Source organism: Mytilus californianus, unplaced genomic scaffold (genome assembly GCF_021869535.1).
Source record: "Mytilus californianus isolate M0D057914Y unplaced genomic scaffold, xbMytCali1.0.p SCAF_11, whole genome shotgun sequence".
NCBI lineage: Eukaryota > Metazoa > Mollusca > Bivalvia > Mytilida > Mytilidae > Mytilus > Mytilus californianus.
The window spans coordinates 28381637-28409079 of NW_026262593.1; the positions used below are offsets into that span (position 1 = coordinate 28381637).

A 27443-nucleotide genomic window follows, 5' to 3' on the forward strand; every position below is an offset into this window, starting at 1 on the left:
GGACCTTGCAAGGTACGCACATACCAAATATAGTTATCCTATTACTTATAATAAGAGAGAATTTAACATTACAAAAAATCTGAACTTTTTTTTCAAGTAGTCGCTGAACCATGAAAATGAGGTCAAGGACATTGGACATGTGACTGACGGAAACTTCGTAACATGAGGCATCCATATACAAAGTATGAAGCATCCAGGTCTTCCATCTTCTAAAATATAAAGCTTTTAAGAAGTTAGCTAACGCCGCCGCCGCCGCCGTAGCCGCCGCCGCCGCCGCCGCCGGATCGCTATCCCTATGTCGAGCTTTCTGCGACAAAAGTCGCAGGCTCGACAAAAACCACAAAAAATTGGTAAAAATCATCATCAAAGGGCATCAACTCTAATCAGGAGTTGACTGACAATTTCGACCATTAGACTTATTTGTAGAACTTGTTTTGCTGATCATTTTTGCAATTTAGTTTCCCATCTAGTATAGCTTTCAAGATAATAGGCAAAAATGAAAATAAATGGTAAAATTTGCCATTTATGGGCAATAACTCCTATAACAAGTCGTCTGACAGTTTTGGCTTATATGAACAATTAGTAGAGCTCAACATTCTGAACATTTTTGTCCAAGTCAGATTTTCTCTATTCATAACGGTTTTGAAAATAATAGACAAAACTTGCATTTTACCCCTATGTTCTATTTTTAGCCATGTCGGCCATCTTGGTTGGCAGGCGGGTCATCAGACACATTTTTAAAACTACATACCCCAATGATGATTGTGGCCAAGTTTGGTTAAATTTGGCCCAGTAGTTTCAGGGGAAGATTTTAGTAAAAGTTAATGACGACAGACGACGACTGTGCCAAGTGATGAGAAAAGCTCACTTGGCCCTTCAGGCCAGTTGAGCTAAAAAAGAAATGCAAAGTAACTAAAATATAATAACAACACTTTATTAATCAATGTTGTACAATGAAACAGAAATCCTAAATCAGGTTTATATGACAAATGGTAATGGTGTACCATTGATGCAAAAAAATGGTTAACAAGTATTAATATGAAAGATTGAAAGTAGATATTTACAAACATGAATTCCAATCAAGTTAGCTGCATATACATATAGATTATACCTCTGTATACAGGAAGAATTGAGACCATAAAGTATTTAATTGTAAAACATAATTTTCTGAGCAGTGTAAAAGATTTCAAGTTAAATGGTCTTTTGTGGGAAAATGGTGTTTGCAATGTTTCTTTGATGATTCTTAAGAAATATGTAGGCTAACTATAGATTGTTTGCTTTATGTCCAGTAGCAAATATCTATGCATGTTCAGGACAATGTAGGCAAACTATGAGGTGAATCTGTTGCCTGATTTTCTGTTTGACATCACAAGGGATTATTTGTCGTTCTCCTCTTCTTGGCAAAACTATTAACAGGGTACAAAAAACGAACATCATAGCTAAACTTAAACCAATGGAGAGCTCAGAATAATTCACATCATAAAAAAAAGAACACATTGACAATTTTAGTAAGCATAGAATAAAAAAGATGTAGCATGCTAACCGACTGTATGTAGAAGTCCTTTGGGCATCTAAACATAAAGATACATGTACATGATGTATGTCACTTATTTGTTGTGGAATATCTCTCGGTTTTTTAAGACACCAAAACACCTCTTGTTTTTTTCATTTATATTAAGTGTAACAATAACATTAAGAACACAAAACCAAACACCTCTTGTTTTTTCCATTTATATTTAGTGTTACACTTACACTAACAACACACGACCAAACACCTCTTGTTTTTCCATTTGCATTTAGTGTTACACTTACACTAACAACACATGACCAAACACCTTTTGTTTTTTTTTCTATTTGTATCAATTGCTACACTTACACTAACAACACACGACCAAACACCTTTTGTTTTTTTTCCATTTATATTTAGTGTTATGCTTACACTAACAACACACGACAAAACACCTTTTTTTTCCATTTATGTTTAGTGTGACACTAACATTAGAACACAAACCCAAACACCTCTTGTTTTTTCCATTTGTATTTAGTGCGACACTTACACTAATAACACATGACCAAACACCTTTTTTTTTTTTTTTCCATTTGTATTTAGTGCGACACTAACAACACACATTCAAACAGGAAGATCTTGTTATATATACAAAGAAATATAGGCTAATTGCCGAACAACAGATGTACATCAATCACACTGATTGTTCATGGTATGTCTCAGACTTGGAAGTCTACACACATTACAAAAAGAAATATCCACATCAAGTGCTAAGTTCCAAATAATTTTTCCCACTGTTTATGTTTTACAAAACGGTAGATGCAATCATGTTCATAAGGGAAATGATAATTATTTAAATAAAAACAACGAGATGAAGCAGAAATTTCTAAGCCTCCAAAGCGCTAAGAGTTCATCCCAAATCTGTTGGGAATTTGTACTGACCGAACTTTATTGCAATTTTTGTGGACTTTTTTGTCTTTCCTGCAACTCTCTTCTGTTAGCCATGGTACTGTCTGTACTTCCAACTATTTATTGCCCTGTTAGTATCTTTTAATTAAACTTATAGTTTTCTTCTTTGACTATCATTCTCTGATGAATACAATGGCACAAACGCCACAAAGACATTAAAATCCCCTGCTCATACCAAAAGGCTACGAGAAACAGATACTGTAAATTCAAGAAATTTTAGCAACTGTTGAACAATGGACAAACATGGAAGTTTATTTATTACAATTTGACAAAATGCTGCATACAAATAAATTTCCATTTCTAATTACTGTGATAAATAACCATTCAGTTATGTTGTTTTTAATGATGTCATCTAATATGAAAATAAAACCGTACATACATTCTTTTTGTAATTACATTTTATATACATCAAGATCACACAGTTCTGAGTGGTATTGATGATCAACAGTGAAGTACTTAGGGGTCAAATGAAGCAGAAATATTTTTTTTGAAGAAAAAAAAATTTAATGGTTTTTCTATTAAAATGGCAAGAAGTGCTTCTCATCTTTTCTGTATTGATTTAAATTTTCTGGAATAAAATTCATTTCACAAAATAAACTATGTATGTATGCTGTAAATTCAGATATTATTGCGATTCTTTGAGAATGGCTAAAAATCACGAGATTGATTATTGCCATTCTTTGAGAATAGCTAAAAATTGCGAGATTGATTATTGCGATTTCAGGAAAATACAGATATATTTGTCAAATAAGAGAATGCGAGTTCTTATTATTGCAATACTCAAATTAATATAAACCTCGCAATAATTTCTGAATTTACAGTATATCATTCTCTTGCAAGTTGTCGATTCAGGTTTAACTCTTTCAACATATTGAAGAACTGTTTTAAAATATGTCAAGTGTTTTCCAGTAGTGTGATTTTTTTCTACATATATTTTGGATACTGTCTCCTGTGTATCTGCCCAATGTATTTTCATTTTAACATAAACGAAGTGTAATATTACATAACCATCCATATATGGTTTCTTATGTTTAAGCACTATACAATTTGGATTCAAACTGTAAATTTAGGTTCAAACTAACTTTAAGACATTTATTTACACCTCAATAAAACGTTAATTTAAGATACAAAAATTAAAAACAAAACAAAAAATTTGTGATTAATGACCCTTATCATATGATAAACCATCTTTTAAGCTATTTGCTATTTTAAATAGTAAAAAAACTTACAAGAACATTTTCTTTCTTAATGACTCACATATATATATCTACCTTTCTTACATGTAATCATATATTCACCAAAAACAAGTCAAAATTATACACTTAACATTTTCAAGCATTAAAAATGACGACGAGTCGCATAAAAAACAATAAATGTCCATATCTTTGGAGAATCAAGATGCATTCATTATAGAAGATTCTAAATTAATATTCACCTCAGCCTTCTGCCTTGGTAAATATTAACTTGTGATAACACATCAATTTAATACAGCTTGCTTAAAATCATAACAGAATTATAACACAATGTACAACTATGTCAAAACCCAAACAACAACAAAAATTAACATCAGCTTTGTATATTAAAACCATACATACACACCAAATATCCCACTTTAAAATCCTCAATTCTTTTGTTACTATATAAAGCAAAGTATGTGTAATTTCCTATATTGTAAAGATATATGTTTAGTCAAATTACACATAGTTAAAATAACTACCGGTAATCCCCTGACCATCATTACACACCCAACTATCTCAATACAAAAGAAAAAATGAAAATAACCTGAATATAGACTTCATTATGGTCACAAAAATTGAAAATGTTGGAATATAGACTTCATTATGGTCACAAAAACTGAAAATGATCTAAATAGGCACTCAAGGGTTTCTCGATTTAATGTAATGTCAGGGTAGGAAATGAACATTCGTCTTAGGTCATTTATGGTAATATGTAAGATCCTCAAAGTATGTTGGTTGCTGATGGAATTTCGAGGTCCTTTCCTACCCTCCCACTTCCAGTTTAATGGAATAGCCATAAATTTGCATAAAAATAACCTAAAATATGCTTTAGAAATTTAACCATCATCCTGTCGACCAAAGGGTAAAAGTATAAGGCCAGGCAACATTCTACACACTGGGGGTAATTTGATACCAGTCTTTTTTTTTTTAATGTATAAATCAAAATTAGTGACATGCCTAGAGTAACAATACTTTAATATCAATAGCACTCATGCATAACCCCAAAGGTAGCCAAAGATTCAGCCATTTTGGGGATGTGCGAGATTGACGTTTTAAATCTACTACAGTGGATTCATTATTATTTGTGGAATACCAATTTTCGTGGATTAAGTGGATACAGGTGAACAACGAATTTAAATGTTCAACGAAGTACAATTTTTCTATAGACCTGTATGTAGACTACCACAAAATCAAATATTCACGAAAACATAATTTGTCCTTAATCCATGAAAATGGGTAGCCATGAAAATAAATGAATCCACAGTACTTGTTCTCTCATCTCTGGTCAAGACCAATCAAACTATGCCTTATACTGTGGAGTCATTCATTTACCTAGTTCGAAGAAAAGACAATTTACAATACCAACTTTTAAAGAGTACTTGGTTTCAGATACACTTGTTTAATAGTTTTCTAGAATCTGATTGTCTAAGCCATACCAGATTTGTATTTCAGTGAAGACTTTTATGGTTTGCCACTTCCAAGGAAAACTACAATACTTAGTATCACAGGAGTTGTATGATAATTCTACAATTTTTATAATCCTGCGAGTTCTACGACACTTAGTATCCCAGGAATTCTACGATACTTAGTATCCCACAATGATAACTATGATGAACTAACAAAAATGAAACTATGTTTTTGATACTCCACTAGACAGAGACATACACACACATTATGTTATAGTATAAAGTAACAAAAGAATATCTGACATGACACAAGTGACCATTATAGCACTGCTCAGATGAAAATATGTCTTAATTATTGTAAACATTTTAATGAATGCAGTTGTTTTTTCTGTGAAATAAATGAGCCAATTTCTATGTCAAACATATATGAATAAATCTGTACAAAAATATAAAATCATGAACTTCAATAAAAAATCCAGAATGATTAAACAAAAACTCCCACGTATCAATTCAACCATTCAAAGACAAAAATGCATTTTTCTTTTTACCTATGGAATGCAGTATTAATTTATGAACAGTTGAACAATGGTCACTTGAGATGTATGTTTATGGCTGATGTATAAATGAATGGTACTATAAACAGTAAAATGACTCAACTACACTTGTCTGTGATGACAATATGATTCATGACATTTCTTCATCTGCTGAATTTCTTCGCCCCATTGGACCTCTACGATTGCGACGGTCAAATGGCAAATCATCATTCCTATCTGGGTTAAAGTTCCTAAAGTTTCTGGATTTTCTTTCTCTTCTCTCCAAACTTCTGAAGGGATTTGGGTCACGGTCCACTTCTTCATCACTAACTTCCATAAGATCAAAAGGAGGTCTTTCCCTGAATGGTTCACGGAATCGATCATGAGGCATATCAAACATGCCTCTTGGTCCATCAAAACCCCCACGATCCCTAGGTCCATCAAATCCTAAACGACCCCTCGGCCCATCAAAATCATCAAAGTCCCTAGGTCCATCAAATCCAAAAGGACCCCTAGGTCCATCAAAATCGTCACGGCCCCTTGGTCCATCAAAGCCACCACGTCCTCTATGTCTATCAAAGCCACCACGACCTCTTGGTCCATCAAAGCCCCCAGGACCTCTTGGTCCATCAAAGCCTCCAGGACCTCTTGGTCCATCAAAGCCTCCAGAACCTCTTGGTCCATCAAAGCCTCCAGGACCTCTTGGTCCATCAAAGCCCCCAGGGCCTCTAGGTCCATCAAAGCCCCTAGTGCCTCTTGGCCCATCAAAATCATCAAAATCCCTAGGTCCATCACCTCCAAAAGGACCCCTGGGTCTATCAAAATCATCATGACCTCTAGGTCCATCAAAACCACCACGACCCCTTGGTCCATCAAATCGCCTTGGGGGACCATCAAATAATGGAGACCTATTAGATGGAGGGTTATCTATCATCATTCCAGGACCAGGTTCTATACTAGGTCTCCTAGGACCCCCTCTGGCAAGTCTCAAGTCTAACAGGGCTCTAGGAGGTGGTTCATCTAAATCTAAGAGTGATGGTGGTCCTGGTCCCTTTTTTACTGGTGGTCTTGGGCCATGACCAAGCACTGAAGGTGGACCTGGTCCAAGCAAACTTGGTCCATCATCTAAAAAAAAAATTTAAATAAATAAAATACAATTTATGTAAGTTAAAATCTAATATGAACAATAAGCATACATATTTTCTTGATCTTTGTCTATTTTATATTTAAAATGATAATAAACAATCTCTATATTTTCTGTCCTCTGAAAAAGTGAGTTGTTTATCCTAAATAATAAACCTTCAAATGTCTGAATATTCTTTATTCTGTCTGAATATTCTTTACTCTGTCTAAACATTCTTTACTCTGTCTGAATATTCTTTACTCAATATTCTTTACTCTGTCTGAATATTCTTTACTCTGTCTGAATATTCTTTACTCAATATTCTTTACTCTGTCTGAATATTCTTTATTCTGTCTGAATATTCTTTACTCTGTCTGAATATTCTTTACTCTGTCTAAACATTCTTTACTCTGTCTGAATATTATTTAATCTGTCTGAATATTCTTTATTCTGTCTAAACATTCTTTACTCTGTCTGAATATTCTTTACTCTGTCTAAACATTCTTTACTCTGTCTGAATATTCTTTATTCTGTCTAAACATTCTTTACTCTGTCTGAATATTCTTTACTCTGTCTAAACATTCTTTACTCTGTCTGAATATTCTTTACTCTGTCTAAACAGTCTTTACTCTGTCTGAATATTCTTTATTCTGTCTGAATATTCTTTATTCTGTCTGAATATTCTTTATTCTGTCTGAATATTCTTTATTCTGTCTAAACATTCTTTACTCTGTCTGAATATTCTTTACTCTGTCTAACCATTCTTTACTCTGTCTGAATATTCTTTACTCTGTCTAAACATTCTTTACTCTGTCTCAATATTCTTTATTCTGTCTGAATATTCTTTATTCTGTCTAAACATTCTTTACTCTGTCTAAATATTCTTTACTCTGTCTAAACATTCTTTACTCTGTCTGAACATTCTTTATTCTGTCTGAATATTCTTTATTCTGTCTGAATATTCTTTACTCTGTCTGAATATTCTTTATTCAAGCAGTAAGTTTTGTGAGAACATAATCAGAATTTAGTCATCTTTTGTAACTGGAAGCTTAACCAAACTTTGTCATATTTTCTATCATGTTTATTATATTATCAGCATCTACCAATTGTCAAACTATAGTTAGAGTTCTATACATATTCAAAATTTTAGTAATAAAAAATTCAAATTTTAGAATTACATTGTTTATTTCACAGTGTATCTTTATCTATACAGAATACAAACTCTGATGATTAATTTCAAATTTTTTGCCAAGTAATTAAAAGTCGCTCTATAGGTCAAACAGTGAACATTTATTGACAAAATTAATTTCAGGTAATGGAGTGAATAAATTGACCATGACAGCAACCAATTAGGTGTTCACCTTTCTATACAACATAATTCAAATATTCAAAGGAGTTCATCCTTAGTCAAGTGTTCATTACATGTTGCATTTGTATTTCAACAAGCATTCTGAGAGTTTTGCATGGCAATACATAGTCCCCTACCGGTTAAAAATCAATTGTACTGGAACAAAATGCTAACTTGATCTATAACTTGTCATGGTGTAAACTATATAACAAATATCAAGTCAATATCTTCAAGCATGACGAAAAAAAGTGTGGAAAACTGATAATTTAAGTGAATTTTCTAAGTCCAAGGACCATAACTCTGCAAAAAATCATCAAACCGAAACAAAATTCAAACTTGGTCTGTAACTTGTCATGATAAAACTATATACCAATTATGAAATCAATATCTTCAAGCATGACAAAAAAAGGTGTGGAAAACTGATAATTTGAGTGAATTTTCTAAGTCCAAGGACCATAACTCTGCACAAAATCATCAGACCGGAACAAAATTCGAACTTGATCTGTAACTTGTCATGATAAAACAATGTACCAATTATTAAATCAATATCTTCAAGAATGATGAAAAAAAGTGCAGAAAACTGAATATTTGAGTGAATTTTCCAAGTCCAAGGACCATAACTCTGCACAAAATTATCAGACCAGAACAAAATTCAAACTTGATCTGTAACTTGTCATGATAAAACAATATACCAAATATCAAATAAATATCTTCAAGCATGAAGAAAAAAAGTGTGGAAAACTGATTTGCCAGACTGACGGAAGGACAGACAGATGGACAGACAGACGGACAGACAGACAGACAGACGGACAGAGTGCAAACCTAAAGTCCCCTTCGACTTCGTCCGTAGGGGACTAATAAATAGAATTGCAGGTTAGTGCATACATATAACTAGTTAACCATAGGGCATTTAGTGCCTGTATCATGTTAGGTTATCTGGATCATGTGTTGTGTTGTTATATTTTTTTCTACGTCTCCTTTTTCTCAGGACTACAGGAGAGTTTAACAACCTTGACTACCCCTAAGGGTCTCACACGGTCGGTTTCAAGTCAAGTGTTGGTTTGGTCTGTTGTGGTAATATTTTTGGTAATTAGCTGTTTTCCTTTATATCTATCGTTTATCACAAAAGAACTGTATTATTCATTTACAAATATTTTCTTTAAACTTTAGACTTCTGTATAAGACCCTCCCTCAATTTCTGACAACTGAAGAATTAAAATCAATTTATTTCTGTAAACACAGAAAACGTTTTACCCAATAAAATCAATATTTTGAAATAGGTAGCTAAATCTGTACTCGTGAAATATGAAGATTGGCAGTGCATTACACGCACATATTGTTGAGTGGCATAAATGTGTTGCCTAACCACTATAACCTTACCTTTTGTCATTGTTATTTTTCCACCAGGCCCATACACAGGCAGAGGACCACGTCCTGCTTTCTGTCTGTGCTTTTCACTATTTAAATGTTCAAATATATTGTCTTCAAACATTGTCTGATGATTACATAAACAACACTTAAATATTTCTACTTCCCTACAAAAACAAGACCACATAAAATTAATCAAAACAATTCTAAAAAAAATCTCTTTCAGCTGGCATTTGTAGATTTTGATATTATTCTACTGAAGATAATTGGAAATTTAATTTGAATATATGCAACATATTGAAAATGGGAATAAAGTGAGATTGGTACATTTGTACTTAGTAACAAACAATAAATTTAGTTATTTAAGTATATAACAGAGAAGAAATATTGTAGCTCTACAGCAACAGAAAGACAATATTTTTCTACCATAATTTCTTATAATTTTCATGTAAAAAGGAGGAGGTTTGATATGGGCCATTATTTGGTCCCTGAAATTGCAAAAATAGTTAAATTTTTCATGCCTTTATATTAAGATCATTGTAAACTAATCTTGTAGCCAAATATCTTTGTGGGTAAAGCCATGGCTCTAAATATGAATGACAAGATCTCAAAATGAGGCTATTTCAACAGTTTTTGCTGTTTTGTTGCTCTTGCACTAAATTCAATACAAAAATACAAAAACAGACAATTGTCTTATATTTCGTATATTTATATTACTTTTTGATTTTCAAATTCAAGGGGCCAAAAAGTGGCCTTATGATGCCTTTACTGTTTAAACTTTGTCTTAAAAAATTTGTCCTTAATAGACACCATAATTAACTTTCACTCAATTTTATAATGTGCATCAAAGTAGCAATTAATTGCAAACGACAAGTCTAAATTATGAAAGTAAATATTTTAAAAAATTATGATTGATTGCTGTTTAACGTCCAGTGGCAAATTAAATGCATATTCAGGACCAGAACAAGTTAATGTGAGATGGATATAAATCCTGCTTTTGATACACCCAAACCCTCAGCTGGACTTTAAACATGCTAGCTATATAGCTCACATGATTACAGTCCCCAATAAAATGCTCCGCTGGGCGCAGCTTGATACGACCGCAGAGGTGCAAACCCTGAACAGTTGGGGCAAGTATGGACACAACATTCAAGCTTGATACAGCACTGAATTTGGATTGTGATTAAATATTTGACACAGCATAGGTTTCTGACACAGAATGAATGTGGTCTAAGAACTTAAAATTTTTTAATTTACCTATTCAAACCGTATTATTATTATTTGCTTTTATATATAAATCAGAAATAACCAATTTAAAATGGAAAATTTTAAAGAAAAAAAAAGGAAAAAAAGGAAAAAAAAATCCCCCCCCCCCAATTTTTTGAACCCCCTTATGATTCATCACCCCCAAACTCAATCCCAGCCTTCCCTTTGTGGTATGGTACCTTGCAGTACAATTTCAGAGAGATCCATACACTTGAACACATGTTATTGTCTGGAAACAAGAAAAATGCTTGTTTTTTTGCCCCTTTTTGGCCCAAATTCCTAAACGTTAAATATAATTACCCCCAAACTCAAACCCAGCTTTCCCTTTGTGGTATGGTACCTTGCAGTACAATTTCAGAGAGATCCATTCACTTGAACACAAGTTATTGTGTGGAAACTAGAAAAATGCTTATTTTTGGCCCCTTATTCCTAAACGTTTTGGGCAATTACCCCCAAACTCAATTCCAGCTTTTCCTTTGTGATATGGAACCTTGTAGTACAATTTCAGAAAGATCCATACACTTACACACAAGTTATTGTCATGAAACTAGAAAAATGCTTGTTTTTTGCCCCTTTTTTGGCCCCTAATTTCTAAAATTTTGAGGCAATTACCCCCAAAATCAAACCCATCATCCCCATTGTGATATGGAACCTTGTGGTACAATGTCAGAGAGATCCATACACTAACACACAAGTTATGTCTGGAAGTTACAAAAATGCTTATTTTTGGCCCCTAATTCCTTAACTGTTGGTACCATAACCCCCAAAATCAATCCCAACCTTCCTTTTGTGGTATTGAACCTTATGGTAAAATTTCATAGAGATCCATTCACTTAAACTAAAGTTATAGTGCGATAACCAATGTGTTTTCGGACGACGACGACGCCAACTTCATACCAATATACGACCGCAAAATTTTTTGGCGGTCGTATAAAAATACTAATCACCTACCAGGACACATTATTCTGATTTTGCTAAGTATAAGGTATGGGTTTTGCTCACAGTTGAAAACCATACAGTGCCCTACAGTTGCTAATATCCACTTCATTTGGATTCTGGTAGATAGTCCTCTCATTTAGAATCCTACGACATCTCCTTTTTTTTTTATAAAATGTAATGTGAACTTTGTTTCAAGTAGATGTGACCATCTAAAATTCATTGGAAACTACCAATAAAATGCTTCACTGAGTGCAGCTGGATACGACCGCAGAGGTCCAACCCTGAACAATTGGGGCGAAAATGGACACAATATTCGCGCTTGATACAGGTCTGAATTTGGATTGTAATTAAATATTTGACACATATAAATAGGTTTCTGACACCGAATAACTGTAGTCAAAGAACTTAGAATTGGTTATATGATTTGAATTTATATTCAATTTTTTGCTTTTGTGCAATACACTATGATGTTGCAAATTGACCCCCCTCCCCCCCCCTTTTTTTTTGCTTTTGTGAAATACATTATGCTGTTGCATATTGACCCCCCCAAAAAAAAAAATTTTTTTAACAACCCCCTCCCCCCCCCCTTTTTTTGCAAAAAAAAAAAAAATATTTGAAGAAATTTCTTTATTATTTCTGAAATCTGATGTGAAAAAAAAATGCCCCCCCCCCCCCCCACCCACAATTTCTTTTTTATCCCACTTCCCTTCCCCCCCCCCCCCCCCCCTTTTTCCAAAAAAAAATTCTTTCCCTCAAGATATGGTCATGATCTCAATTCAAATTTCCAATGGAGTTTGCAACCATAATTACCAAATTTAAATACCTCATAAAAGTCTTAAATATATAATTTAAAAGCAGTGTAAGGGAGGCAATCCAACATTGTACAATTTTGTTTTTGGATTACCTCCCTTACACTGCTTTTAAATTGTCCATTAACCAGGAAACCCTTGTTTTTTCCCCTTTTTTGCCCCGAATTCCTTAACGGTTTGAGCCATAACCCCCCAAAGCCAATCCTAACCATCCCTTTGTGGTATTGAAACTTGTGGTATAATTTTCAGAGAGATCCATACACTTAAACACAAGTTATTGTCTGGAAGTTACAAAAATGCTTATTTTTGGCCCCTAATTCCTTAACTGTTGGTACCATAACCCCCAAAATCAATCCCAACCTTCCTTTTGTGGTATTGAACCTTATGGTAAAATTTCATAGAGATCATTCACTTAAACTAAAGTTATTGTGCGAAAACCAATGTGTCTTCGGACGACTAAGATGACAACGCCAATGTCATACATGTACCAATATACGACCACAAAATTTTTTTGCAGTCGTATAAAAACCAAAACAATAACCTAATATGAGATTAACTAATGAATAGCAGACTTACAGAATGACCGATGCATAGATTTGAAAACATAAAGCCCCTACATATCATAGATGGGGTATAAAAACAAAAAATTGATACACTGAGAGCACAAAAATGTTACACATTCTGCAATTTTCAAGCCTGGAGTATTATTATTAGCTTGTGTGCAAGACATTGCCACCATTTTCATTTGGTTGAAGTTACCAATTAAATGTCTTAAACATTCCTATACATTCTTACTTGGAAATATGTGGAGCATCTTCCTTTAAAAGTTCAAATCCAACATCTTGTTTGCCTTCTAACTTTAACATCTTCTTTTTATGATTTTTACCCTTGAAATGGGCCTCTGCCATTGATGGGTGCTGGAATGCCATCTCACATATATCGCAACAATCTGGAAAGTTTATATCCTACAAAAACATTTAGTATTCATAAACAAACAACATCAATTCTTTACAAAGACAGCCTCAAGAGCGGCAATTCTATTTTAAAAAACTTCGCTAAGTAATACTGTGGATTCATTTATTTTCGTTGGTACCAATATTTGTGGATTAAGGAAAACTTACATGTTCATGGATATTTAAATTCGTGGTTTCGCCAAAGTATGCATACAAGCCTATAGGAAATTTGTCATTCGTTGAACATTTAACTTCATAGTTTACCTGTACCCACGAAATCAACGAAAATTGGTATCCCACGAATACTAGTGAATCCACAGTATTTTATGTAAATCCATTGATCACTAAAGTTGACATCTTCAATAAAGTATAATTCCCTATGTTAAATTTTGGGGTTATAGCAGAGAGTGAATATTGAAAATTCTTGTTTTGACATTTGTTTTTTATCAATTCAAAACATGTTATGATCAAACTAAAGTAATTCAATGCCATTTGTTGAAATAATTTAATATTTTCTGAATGCTTTGAAACATAGCAATAACATAATTATTTCCTTTGAAAATAAACTGCTTCGCTGAGCGCAGCTGGATATGCCCGCAGAGGTCTAACCCTGAACAGTTGGGGCAAAAATGGACACAATATTCAAGCTTGATACAGGTCTGAATTTGGATTGTAATTAAATATTTGACATATTATAGGATTCTGAATAAATGTAGTCAAAGAACTTGAAATTGGTTATATGAATTGAATTTATATTCAATTAAAGATTTCTTGCTGTTGTGAAATACACTATGCTGTTGCGCAATACTTAGTAAATCTGTTGTCAGACTATAAACAAATAAAATTTATAAAATTTTAAAGGGAGCTAATTTTTGCGCCTGTCCCAAGTCAGGAGCCTCTGGCTTTGTTAGTCTTGTATCATTTTTAATTTTAGTTTCTTGTATATAATTTGGAGTTTAGTATGACGTCCATTATCACTGAACTAGTATACATATTTGTTTAGGGGCCAGCTGAAGGACGCCTCCGGGTGCGGTAGTTTCTCACTGCATTGAAGACCCATTGGTGGCCTTCGGCTGTTGTCTGCTCTATGGTCGGGTTGTTGTCTTTTTGACACACTACCCATTTCCATTCTCAATTTTAGCTTACATCAATAGATATAAACAATTCACAAAAGTTTCATAAGAATTGCTGAAAGCATTTTTGAGTTATTGTCTGAAAACTGGAAAATCACCCTTTATTAAATGAATAAAACCCCATAACTCGGAAATGTAAAATCTAAAATTTATAAAATTCTAAGGGGAGCTTACATCAATAGATATCAACAATTCATCAAAGTTTCATGAGAACTGCTGAAAGCATTTTTGAGTTATTGTTGAAAACTGGAAAATCCCCCTTTTTTTTATGAATAAAACCCCGTAACTTGGAATCGTAAAATCTAAAATTTATAAAAATCAAAAGGGAGCTCATGTCAATAGATATAAACAGTTAACCAAAATTTCTTGCAAGTTGGTGAAAGCATTCTTGAGTTATTGTCCGAAAACTGGAAAATCCCCCTTTTTTTTAATGAATAAGACCCCATAACTTGGAAACGTAAAATCTAAAATTTATAAAAATCAAAAGGGAGCTCATGTCAATAGATATAAACAATTAACCAAAATTTCTTGCAAGTTGGTGAAAGCATTCTTGAGTTATTGTCCGAAAACTGGAAAATCCCCCTTTTTTTTAATGAATAAAACCCCCATAACTTTGAAACGTAAAATCTAAAATTTATAAAAAACGAAAGGGAGCTCACGTCAATAGATATAAACAATTCACCAAAGTTTTATGCAAATTGGTTTAAGCGTTTTTGAGTTTATGTCTGACATGTTGACGACAGACTGACAGACAGACAACGGTATACCATAATACGTCCCGTAAACGGGCGTATAAAAAATGACATATATATATTGATGCTTTTACAAAAATTTGTCAAAATCTGTTTTAATAGTTTTAAGTCAAATTTTCTTATCTTTCCTCAATTTCAGAGCTTCTTTATAGGAAAAAAGCCAGGACCCCAGAATTTTTTTTAAAGAACATTTCAATGTATCTCTACTTAGGGCACCTTCATATGTCTGTAGACTAGATCCATAAACAAAAAAGTATCAATACTTATCAACTTATGCATGATTTCATTTCATTCCTTAATTTCTCCAAAAATTTGTAAATCAACATTCAGTTTTCATCCAGTATTCCCAATATTGCAAATATGAGACCCTAAGTATGTTACCGGTATTATGGGCTATGTTCTTCAAAATATAAGTTATAAATATGTATCTAATTTGATAGCATAAAACTGTCTTTACTTATTTGAAAACAAATTTTTTGTTCTCAGGTTTTGACTTTTTTTTGTTTGAAAGACGCCAGCATAATGTTGATGATGTCATGTTATGTCACAAATTCTGACTACTGCTAAAAAAAACATGTTCTGAAAGTTTGTTTCCTTTCAGTAATTGTTGACATTCCAAACCTTATAGAGACTTTTTCTAATTTTCATTCATTTTTTTTTTTAGTGTTTGGAACATGTAGTCATGTCATCTGAAACAATACTGTGACCTTTTGAAGTTCTTTTTTTGCTGTCATTTATTGAACAGTTGCTGTCTGATTGGTGTCCACCCCACATGTCTTCATCAAATACCCAGGTATTACATTTTACTTATTCAAGTTATTACTTTTAACAATATAAATTCAAGACATACCCCTGGTTTTGTATCAGCTTCCTTTTTCTCTCCATTCTCAGTTTTTTGTGATACTTCATTGGCTTTCTTCTCTCCTTCACTCTTTTTTTCACTTTCAGCAGTTTTCTTTTCATCAGTCGGAATGCCAGTCTTCTTAGCTGCTATTTTTGCCAATGTGGCGTCAAGTGCTGCCTGATTTTTGTATGCTCTGACTTTCTTCATGTGTGGTTTGCCCTCATAATGCTGTTTTGCTTGTGTTGCATTGTTCAATTTAGTTTCACAGAGTTTACAGTACAATGGTTGTTTCATGGCCTCAATCTTCTTGTCAAGTTCCGCTTCATCAATATCGGAATAATTGCCTTTGCTTTCCATTGGTTCATCATCTATTTTCTTCAACTCATCTTCTGTTTTCTTCAGGTCATCTGTCTTTTCCTCTTTCACTTCTTTCTTCTCTTTATCTGGCTTTAGAGGGTCAACTTTAGCTATCTTGACAGGAGGTTGAGACTTTTTCTCTTCAACAAGAGAAGACACATTTTCTGTTTTGCGTTTAGCTTGTCTGTCCTCCTTAACAATGTCCATTTTATTCTTATGTTCATTATCATTAAAACTGTCCTTCCTTCCACCAAATGACCTACTTGGAGCTCTAACTGAACCAGAGTTTTCTCTGTCCTTTGAACTGTCTCTGTCCCTAGAATTGTCCCAAGAACTTTCCCTCTCATTCATTCCTCCACTCCCTCTTCCACCATGAAATCCACCTCTTCTGTCACCTCCAAATCCACCTCTCCTGTCATTTTCAAATCCACCTCTTCTGTCACCTCCAAATCCACCTCTCCTTTCATTTTCAAATCCACCTCTCCTATCATTTTCAAATCCCCCTCTCCTGTCATTTTCAAATCCACCTCTTCTGTCATTTTCAAATCCACCTCTTCTGTCATTTTCAAATCCACCTCTTCTGTCACCTCCAAACCCACCTCTATGGTCACCTCCAAATCCACCTCTTCTGTCATTTTCAAATCCACCTCTTCTGTCACCTCCAAATCCACCTCTATGATCACCTCTTCGGTCACCACCAAAACCACCTCTTCCTCTGTTATCTCCAAAGTCCCTAGGTCTGCCTCTAGAATCTCCCATAAAATCTCCACCTCTCCCTCTGTTATCTCCCATTAGGTCGCCTTCTCTCCCTCTGTTATCACCAAAAAAGTCTCCACCTCTCCCTCTGTTTTCACTTGCAAATTCACCAAGTAAACTTTTCCCTCTTACTCTATTATCGTCAAATTCTCCTTTCACCACATCATCATGTCCAAATCCACCACGACCACGTCCTCCTCCTCCAAAATCTCTACCTCTGCCCCGTCCTTCAAATCTGTCTTCTGATTCCCTTCTTTCACCACGACCTGCAAAACGGTCACCACCCATTCCTCTGCCTCTATCAAAACGATCGTCTTGATCTCTACCACCTCGTCCACCACGACCACCTCGGTGTCCAAAACTATCACGATCATCAGTTCCATCATAACCACGACCACGTCCACCCCGACCACCTCTGAAGTCTCTTCCCCGTCCTCTGCGATCAAATCTATCATCATCTCTTGAATAATCTCTTTGTGAAGGAACCATGCCTGTCATAAATGGTTTGTCACTGGTATCTGGCGGACCTTCGTCATACATATCATCAGCTGGAAAATTATCAGGATTGAAGCCTGTAGTTCTGGCTGGTGGTGGCGGTTGATAATCACCATATCCTGGTTTCTGGTTACTTGGCGGTACTGCTGGTCCTAGGTTTCCTGGAGAATAATTTTCCGGACTTGGGCCATGTTTGTCATAATTTGATTCCGGCTGTTGATTCCCCCATCTGGATGCTGGCTTTGCGTCACCTTGATTCCCCCATCTGGATGTTGGCTTTGGATCAACTTGATCCCATTTTGATGCTGGTTTTGGATCACCTTGATTCCCCCATCTGGATGCTGGCTTTGGATCAACTTGGTCCCATTTTGACACTGGCTTTGTGTCACTTTGATCTCCCCATCTGGATGCTGGCTTTGTGTCAGTTTGATTTCCCCACCTGGATGCTGGTTTTGTGTCACCTTGATTCCAGTTTGGTCCTTGTTGGTAATCAGTAGTAGGACCTGACTGTTGGTAGTCATAGTTACTTCCAGGCTGGTTACTGTCTTTCCCTTGTTGGTATCTAGCATCTTGCTGGTAACTTGAACTGCTATCTTTGTAACCAGAACTATTGTCCTTGTAACCACTGATTGGTGGCTGACTGCCATATCCTTCAGGATCTTTGGGATAGCTGGACTGATAATCAGTAGAGTCCTGTTTGTAGCCTCCAGGACCAGATCCTTGCTGGTACCCAGAGACATCTGAGCCCTGCTGATATCCTGTGTTTCCCTTGACCTCCCCTTGCTGGTATCCACCTGGTCCTTGTTGGTATCCAGTTCCTCCTTGACTTTGCTGGTAGCCAGTGTTACCTTGTCCTTGTTGATATCCACTGCTTCCTTGATTTTGTTGATATCCAGTGCTTCCTTGATTTTGTTGATATCCAGTGCTTCCTTGTCCTGTTTGGTAACCAGTTGATGAAGGAGGCTGCTGGTATCCAGTACTGGCAGGTCCTGTTTGGTAACCAGATGACCCTTGTGCCTGCTGATAACCTGTACTGCCTGGGGCTGTTTGGTATCCAGAAGAACCTTGTGGCTGCTGGTATCCTGTACCTACTGGTGGTGCTGATTGGTAACTAGAAGCCCCTTGTGCCTGCTGGTATCCTGTATTGCCTGGAGCAGTTTGGTATCCACTGCTGCTCTGGGACTGGTAATTTCCTGCCTGTGAATAGCTTTCAGTACCTTTCGCTTGCTGGTATCCTGGAGCAGACTGCTGATAGCCATAACTGTCTCCTGACTGCTGATATCCTTGATAAGATGAAGTAGCCTTTTCTGGTGTTGGCTCTTTTGTTTTATCTGGTGGAGGTGGTGGCTGATTTGTTCCTTGCTGTGTGCTTTGCTGGTATCCAGAGCCTGAACTAGACTGGTACCCATAATTGCCTTGTCCCTGTTGGTACCAGTTACTTCCCTGCTGATAGCCTGTTGGTGGGTAGCTAGATCCTTGATACCCTGTTCCTTGTTGATAAGGTTGTCCACTAGTCGGTGTACTACTTGCATTGGTTGTAGGAACAGCTCCTGGCATTGAACTAGGCTGACTTGCTGGACTGGCTGCTGGGTAACCAGGAGTTGTGGGAGTTGCCGGTAATGGTGGATTTGCAGGACTTTGTTGCTGGTATCCAGTAGCCTGAGTAGGTGCCTGTTGAGTAGGAGTAGTACTACTTGTCGTTACTGGTTGAGTTTGGCCTGCTTGTTGGTAGCCTGTATTAGAGCTTTGTTGATACTGGTTATAATTGGCCCACATCTGTTGATACTGTTCAGGAGTATAATTGCCATATTGAGAATAATTATACTGAGAGTAAGGTTGTGTGTTACTTCCACTTGTTGAATATTGTTGACTCTGTGATGTTGAGTACTGTGAGTCTGTTGGTGTTGCTGCTGTTGAATACTGTGTTGTTGGTGGTGGTGCTGATGATGTTGAATAGGATGCTGCTGATGTAGAATATTGTGACGGGGTCTGTGTTGTCGTGGGTGGAACTGGTGGCTGGGGTGGTTGCTGCTGTCCTTGATATTGGTTAGATGAATAATAGTTGTATCCTATAAAATAAATTGAAAATTCTTTTAAAAATATAATGATTTAACTATAAAGACTCAATCATCCTGCAACTAATATTCCATTAAGTTTATATTCATTCAATGTAAGCAGACTATTTTAAAAGAACAAAATGTGACCTGAAAAGAGGGGGAAACATAGAACTTGGCACAAGTATTTACAAAATGGTAAAAAAAATTTGATGCTGGCGATTATTCAGTAGCAGACCATATATATATGGGATAATTCTGTTCAGAAGTACTGGAGAAATGTGTGACAAAAATATAATTTCATTCAACATTGAAATAAAATGATTCGCCGAGCGCAGCCTGATACGACCGCAGAGGTTGAACCCTGGCAAGTTTGGACACAATATTCAAGCTCAGTAGCTTGATACTGTCTGAATTTGGATTGTGATCAAATTTATGACATAATATAGGTTTCTGACACAAAATAAATGTGGTCAAAATCTTAAAAATTTGAAATGGGACATTTAATTTACCTAGTATGGTCTGATATCCAAAATCTAACAACATGGTTAGATTCACCATATAAAATAACACCAAAAATTTAATTTTAGTCGAAATCAAACAAAGTTTAATTTTTGACCCTTCAAACCTTAATATGGACTAACTTGAAAACAGGGCCCAAAATAAAAAATCTAAATGCACAATAAGATTCAGCATATCATAGAGCCGCAATAATTCAGTTTTTTGGTGAAATCAAACAAAGTTTAATTTTGGGCCCTTTGGACCTCAATGTAGACCAATTTAAAAATGGGGCCAAATATCCAAAATAGTAATACAAGGTTAGAATCCCCAAAAATTAAAGACTTTAAATTAATCCCATTGAAATTGGTTAAAAGATTTGTATTTATTTTCAATTGAAGATTTCTTGCTTTTGCACAATACTGTGCTATTGTGCAATACTGTGCTATTGAGGATTACTTGCTATTGCCCAATACTGTGCTATTGCGCAATACTGTTCAATTAAAGATTTCTTGCTATTGCGCAATACTGTGCAATTGAAGATTTCTTGCTATTGAGCAATACTGTGCTTTTGCACAATACTTAGTTAATTTTTATATAATAATTTACACACCCTGTTTGGTGTGTATCTCCTGCCATATCAGTATTTGTTGCTTTTATATAAAAATCAGAAATAATCAATGTCAAAATGGAAAATATTTAGGAAATAAAACCAAAAAATTATGAGAAAAAAAAATCCCCCTAAAAAATTTGAAATTTTGAATAATCATGAAGAAAAAAAGTATGAACCCTCCAAAAAAATTGAATAAAAATCCCCCCCAAACTTTTTGAACCCCCCCCTTTCATAAATACCCCCAAACTCAATCCCAGCCTTCCCTTTGTGGTATATATGGAACCTTGTAGTACAATTTCAGAGAGATCCATACACTTAAACACAAGTTAATGTCTGGAAACTAGAAAAATGCTTGTTTTGACCCCTTTTTTGCCCCTAATTCCTAAACATTTGGGGCAATTATCCCCAAACTCAATCCCAGCCTTCCCTTTGTGATATGGAACCTTGTGGTACAATTTCAGAGAGATCCATACACTCACACAAGTAATTGTCCAGAAACTACAAAAATGCTTGTATTTGGTCCCTTTTTGGCACCTAGTTCCTAAACTGTTGGTACCATAACCCCCCAAATCAATCCCAACCTTTCTTTTGTGGTATTGAACCTTCTGGTAAAATGTCATAGAGATCCATTCACTTAAACTAAAGTTATGGACCAGAAACCAAATGTGTCGTCGGATGACGACGACAACGACGCTGACATGATAGCATTATACGAACGCAAAAATTTGTTTGCAGTGGTATAAAAATGAAAAGCAAACAGAAAGTAGTTTTCTGACAAGTTAGAACAGCATTTGAAACTCATCACTGTCAAGCTGTGGACCAAATACCGGTATAAAGTTATTATGTACAGTAGTACTGGAGAAATGTGTGATGAAAATATCAAGTTCTTGCAACAGGTAGAAAATTCTAAGTACATGTATTGGCAACCTGAACCTTATTTATTGCCTGATAAATCAAAGAAGTGCTCACACTTTACAACTCAGTCTTATTGAAATGTTAATATATATCGTAATATACATTAACGACAAGGGTGTTAACTCTGTTTTTTCTTTCAAAGCCAAAATAATTTTCTTCAAAAACTAGTACAAAGATGTATTCCTTAAAATATGGTTTTATAGCTGACTATGTGGTATGGGCTTTGCTCATAGTTGAAGGCTGTATGGTGACCTATAGTTGTTAATTTCTGTGTCATTTGGTCTCTTGTGGAGAGTTGTCTCATTGGCAATCATACCACATCTTCTTTTTTGTTTACAAAATTTAGTGCAAAAAATCAATCCATTAAATCAAGATGCCTTTTTTGTTTTGTTGTGTCATTGGAATGCTTTTTGAGCAGGTGCTTTGTAAAACCATATATAATAACAGAAATTCATTGACAATCTGAATGAAATGAATTATTCATGTTTACCTGATGATGTATAGTTATCGGAGGAATATCCACTAGCTGGTTGCTGATATTGTGAATAACTTCCAGATCCCTGGGGTGGTGGTGGGGGTGGGGCAGCTCCTCCTCCTGCTGTCGCATAGCCTCCTAAAAACAATAATAAAATTAGACTTTAAATTTTAAGATACGAAACTTAAAATTCACCAATCATGTAAGTATCAAGAATGCACACACTGAATTATATCGCTTGCTTTCCACTGAACACCTTTGAATTTTATGTTGAAAGTCTTGAAGATAATGGTTTCACTAGTACAATTACAGACAAATTCATCAAAAGACTGTAGGGAATTGGTAAAACAAACTGCAATGATTTCACTGACTGACCAACAATTTTTGGGGAAAATCTGTTGTTAGCAAAATCATTTTCACCTTTCCCTAATTCTTTGGAAAGAAGTTAGCAATCTTTAGCTTTGTTGATAGTGGAGTGGTACAATGATAGCTAAGATTTATAAAATCTGTAAGTATACAGCATATTACTGTTTAGATAAATGTTAACTATAGAGAAAAAAGATATTTACTATAATTAGGGGGAGGGACTATGATGGACTCAAGACGGGAGTACCGTCCTAATGCACCTGTGTTTTTGGTACTCTACATTTTGTACTATGGTCCATTTCATGTATTGATAGTTATTAAAACATTTTAAGATCTTAAGTTCTCTCTAAAATAATACTAATAGTGTTAGGTCATGAATGGTGTGTGATGTGAAGCACTATGTTAGGTCTTGAATGGTGTGTGATGTGAAGCACTATGTTAGGTCATGAATGGTGTGTGATGTGAAGCACTATGTTGGGTCATGAATGGTGTGTGATGTGAAGCACTATGTTAGGTCATGAATGGTGTGTGATGTGAAGCACTATGTTAGGTCATGAATGGTGTGTGATGTGAAGCACTATGTTAGGTCATGAATGGTGTGTGATGTGAAGCACTATGTTAGGTCATGAATGGTGTGTGATGTGAAGCACTATGTTAGGTCATGAATGGTGTGTGATGTGAAGCACTATGTTAGGCCATGAATGGTGTGTGATGTGAAGCACTATGTTAGGTCATGAATGGTGTGTGATGTGAAGCACTATGTTAGGCCATGAATGGTGTGTGATGTGAAGCACTATGTTAGGCCATGAATGGTGTGTGATGTGAAGCACTATGTTAGGTCATGAATGGTGTGTGATGTGAAGCACTATGTTAGGTCTTGGTATAACTGTTTATGATTGTATCAATAAAGATAAATAGACCTTATCAACATTTTGTACATACTAAGTGTGCCTTTAGTTTTATTGTTTGAATTGTTTCACATTTTTCATGTCACAGCCTTTTATAGATGACTATACGGTATGGGTTTTTCTCATTGTTGAAGGCTGTACTGTGACCTATAATTGCTTTAATCTTTATTTTTTTTTAACTCTAAAGTCTAATGGAAAGTTGTCTCATTGGTAATCAAAAAAATTCTCCCTTTTTTGTTATATAATTACATTTTTAGCATGTTTAGCATGACTCAAGCTCTTTATTGAAATTCCAACACATTATAACTTGTGCCAATACATCAATATATAATCTATTCAAATAATATATTATACCATTATACAACAAGACAACAAAACAAAATATGAATCATGTCCTAAACTAACCCAGGGCAAAAAAACAAGGCCAAGATTACCTTGAAAACAGAACAAAAAGAAGAAGTTATTGTACATTGAGACTACTTGTCAGAATGCTAGGTTTGGTTAGGAACCGACTAAATATACGAACGTAACAATATAATTGTGTCTACAATTACATTGCATTATTGTTAGGATAGATATATCAAATTTTTAACAAACTTTAGTTTCCTTGCTGAATTATCCCATATGCTTATCATGCTTATATTTTCAAACTTCAGATGCGTTTAACTCAAAACTAAAAAAATATCAAGATTCAAATTTTGTACAGTTATATAAACGAAGTTCGCAAAATATTGATGCATCAAAAGCCAAGTTTGACAGCCCGTACCTGTCAACCTCTGAAAATGAAAATGCTGGTACCTGCATTATGGAAATATATAAATAAAAAAATACAAAAATAAATAGGTTAAAAATAATTAAGGGACTTGTATCTCTACAAAAAAAATATGTGTATAAAGAGGTTCATACTTGTTTTAAAAAATTTTAAAAGGATAATTGATATTTGCAAACCGCAAATTTTATAAATCAGGACATACCATTGTATGCCAAGCTTGACTGGCTTCAACCTTTCTGGGGTACAATTAACAAAATAATTAGCAAATTATTACCTTTCAATCAAAAGCGTGTCAAAATTATGTTTTGAATGCTGTAAATTATTCAATTAATAGCAAATTATCAAACTTCCTCTCCAGGAAGAATATCAAATTTCCTGTCAATGGCACTAGAATACGAGTGAAAATGGGTGGTTAGTTGAAATCCCAAAGTTATTTGATGACCGGAACGGGCATTGAAATACCTTAGGTGAGTTGGTAAATTCACGGGTCACACAAGCAAAATGCTAGTCAGTTGACAGGACTAAAATAATGTGAACTTGTACATGCATGCATGTATCCACAGAGGATGTAATTTAATTTTGTTTCAAAATCAGATCCATTACATCCTAACCAAAAGTGGGTTTTCTTTCTAAATAAATATAATGGGTCATAATATCTTAACCAATTTTAAATATATGAATTCATGTAGTAAAATTGAGAATTTAAGTGACAGGGTGTACCCAGTGTTTTTCCACCAAATTTTTTTCTAGTTTTGTGAATATAACCATGATAATATGTCTGCACAATTGAACTTTTCGAAATCTCTGGACCTGTTTGTGTTATGAAATTGTTATTAAAACTATAATATACAATCTGTATGCAAATATTGTATCATTGAATTAATAAAGAATTAAGAGTTTTCAAGTTCTATTTTAATATTTTATATACATATCAAACATTATATACAGGGGTTCAAATTAACATTTGGTACTGGAAGGTCCAGGACCTTTGACACTCCAAACTGAAAGGTCCACAACCTAAATTCCAGGTCCTACTTTTACTTGAAATATTTCCTAACATAGTAAGATACAAGTAACAAAATTAATGTGCTGTTGGTGTTAGGTCATCTTGTTTCATTGTCAAAGTCACTAAAATATTTAATAACAATTGTAATTGTCTTGTATATTATAAATTCAGATAATCTTTTTTTTTTGTTATTGAGGAGGGTGTCACCATGGGTGGGTGTGTTGTCTCAACTATTGGTAATTTATTACTACTTATACCATTTTATAAAACAGTTCAAATTCAAAGCTGTTTAAGCAGAGACGTATATACATGTGTATATATGTCTCTGGTTTAAGTGTATCATATTTAGTTGCACTATTATAATGCATTAGTTCCTTTGTGAAAATAAGATAAGAAACTTCCAGATTTGTACTGGTCCTTTAAAATTGAGAAGACATCAACTCTTGGAATTGTAGTAATACGTTTACACTATACAAAAATCTACATGTAATACATTTATGAACTAAAAGTAATTTTGAGTTTCTGTAAAAAAATATTTCCTACTTTTTCTTTCTTTTCAATATATCTTTTGGTTTTCAATTCTAGTGTTTATATTTTATCATCATAGATGTATTTTGTCAACTGCCTGGAATTATTATTTTTTCATTGTATTTGATCGGCAAGCCCAGAATTACCCTTATCCGCTACGGAATCAGAATTGTTTTTTGTTATTTTCTTCATTTCCGATTTATGGCATCCAATGTTTTTCAATGTTGTTTTGTCAGTCAGATACGATTTTACTCGGATTTACACATAACTAGTTGGCAATTTTCGGTATAAAGCTAGCGGTTGAACAAAATGAACATTGCTGTCATGAATAATAATGATGAAAATAAATTTTGAGATTGTTTGGAAATTTTTGTTTAAAAAGGTCGGCAAAGTTTAATTTATTTTCTTTCAAACCAAAGGTCCGTCGGCCGTAGCTTGTAACCAAAACGAGAGTCTGACTGCAAAAATGGAAGGTCGAAGACCTCGGACCACCGCTAATTTGAACCTCTGAATATATTTTAATTCCCAGCACATTAAACTGGATTGACATAACAATACTTTGAAAACCACAAAGTAAATGTAGACACAAATATCATTGTTACTTCATAACTAATCAGTTCCTAACCCAACCTAGCATTCTGATTATTGTTACATTATCAAAGTAATCATAATTGTAGCCAGTACCATACAGCAAGGGAAAATATAAATCTGACAGGGCGAACAGACCCTGATTCATCTTTAACATATTGATTTGTAATATTCAATGAGCAACAAACATACATGTACCAATAAAAACAAGCTCTAACTCTGAAAGCAAAAAGGGAAACACAATCGAATATCAATTTTAACCAGCTACAACAACTCGATGTGAAGACCCTTATTTAAAAGATTAACAAAAAACAAAAGTTAACAAGAACGCGTTGCACGCAAACAGAAACCACATGGTAAATTTTACAAGCTGACGTTGTGCGTTCATTAAAAAGCTATCAGACAGCTAAGATACATATTCCTGTTGATTTGTCAATGAATTATTACCTGATGCACCAGAAGACATTATGCTTTAACAAGAATGCCTTGGTTTAATGGTACAAATTTCGGCAATAATCGCTGCCGTCGAATTCCCCATTAAGTGTAGCTTCGCAGTAAATAATTTGACCGAAGACCGAAAACTACAAGTTACGAAAACGGTGACACGACGTACAATAATTCGGACATTAGCCTTATACTTTTAGCCTAGTTATTCTTTGCAAGGACGTATATACAAGGCCGTAACTACCATTGAGGCAAGTGAGGCAATTGCCTCACTAAAATTTCGACACTGATTTTTTTTTGTGTATTTGTTTATGGGCATTAAATACGAAATATAGTCATTTGTTTTTCCTGTCTGGGTATTCATTTCCCCATTTCCCCCAACTTTATTAGTTCTCTTTATACAGATAAACAAAATATCAATAATATGAAACCTGCATGGATTAGTTTTTGTCCATGTTTCTTTTACCTTAAAATTTGAAA

General features: G+C 34.6%; 1 protein-coding gene across 10 annotated transcripts; it reads right to left on the minus strand.

Moving 5' to 3' along the window:
• Window positions 1-918: 918 nt before the first annotated feature.
• Window positions 919-27067, minus strand: LOC127719842 (pre-mRNA 3' end processing protein WDR33-like). Of its 10 annotated transcripts, none has more exons than XR_007990508.1 (7): window positions 26967-27067; window positions 22367-22489; window positions 16195-19865; window positions 13302-13471; window positions 9505-9659; window positions 2020-6778; window positions 919-1775 (listed from the first exon to the last, which is right to left on the minus strand). XR_007990508.1 is itself a non-coding variant. In XM_052226150.1 (7 exons), exons 1-7 carry the CDS (start codon window positions 26983-26985, stop codon window positions 5805-5807), a joined length of 4920 nt encoding a protein of 1639 aa, XP_052082110.1. In that variant the 5' UTR covers window positions 26986-27067; the 3' UTR covers window positions 919-5804. The 10 variants fall into 10 exon arrangements, 5 of the variants coding, with proteins under 5 accessions (XP_052082110.1, XP_052082109.1, XP_052082107.1 ...); XR_007990506.1 differs by having other exon boundaries at window positions 919-1835; XR_007990504.1 differs by having other exon boundaries at window positions 919-1899.
• Between the last annotated feature and the right edge of the window lie 376 nt (window positions 27068-27443).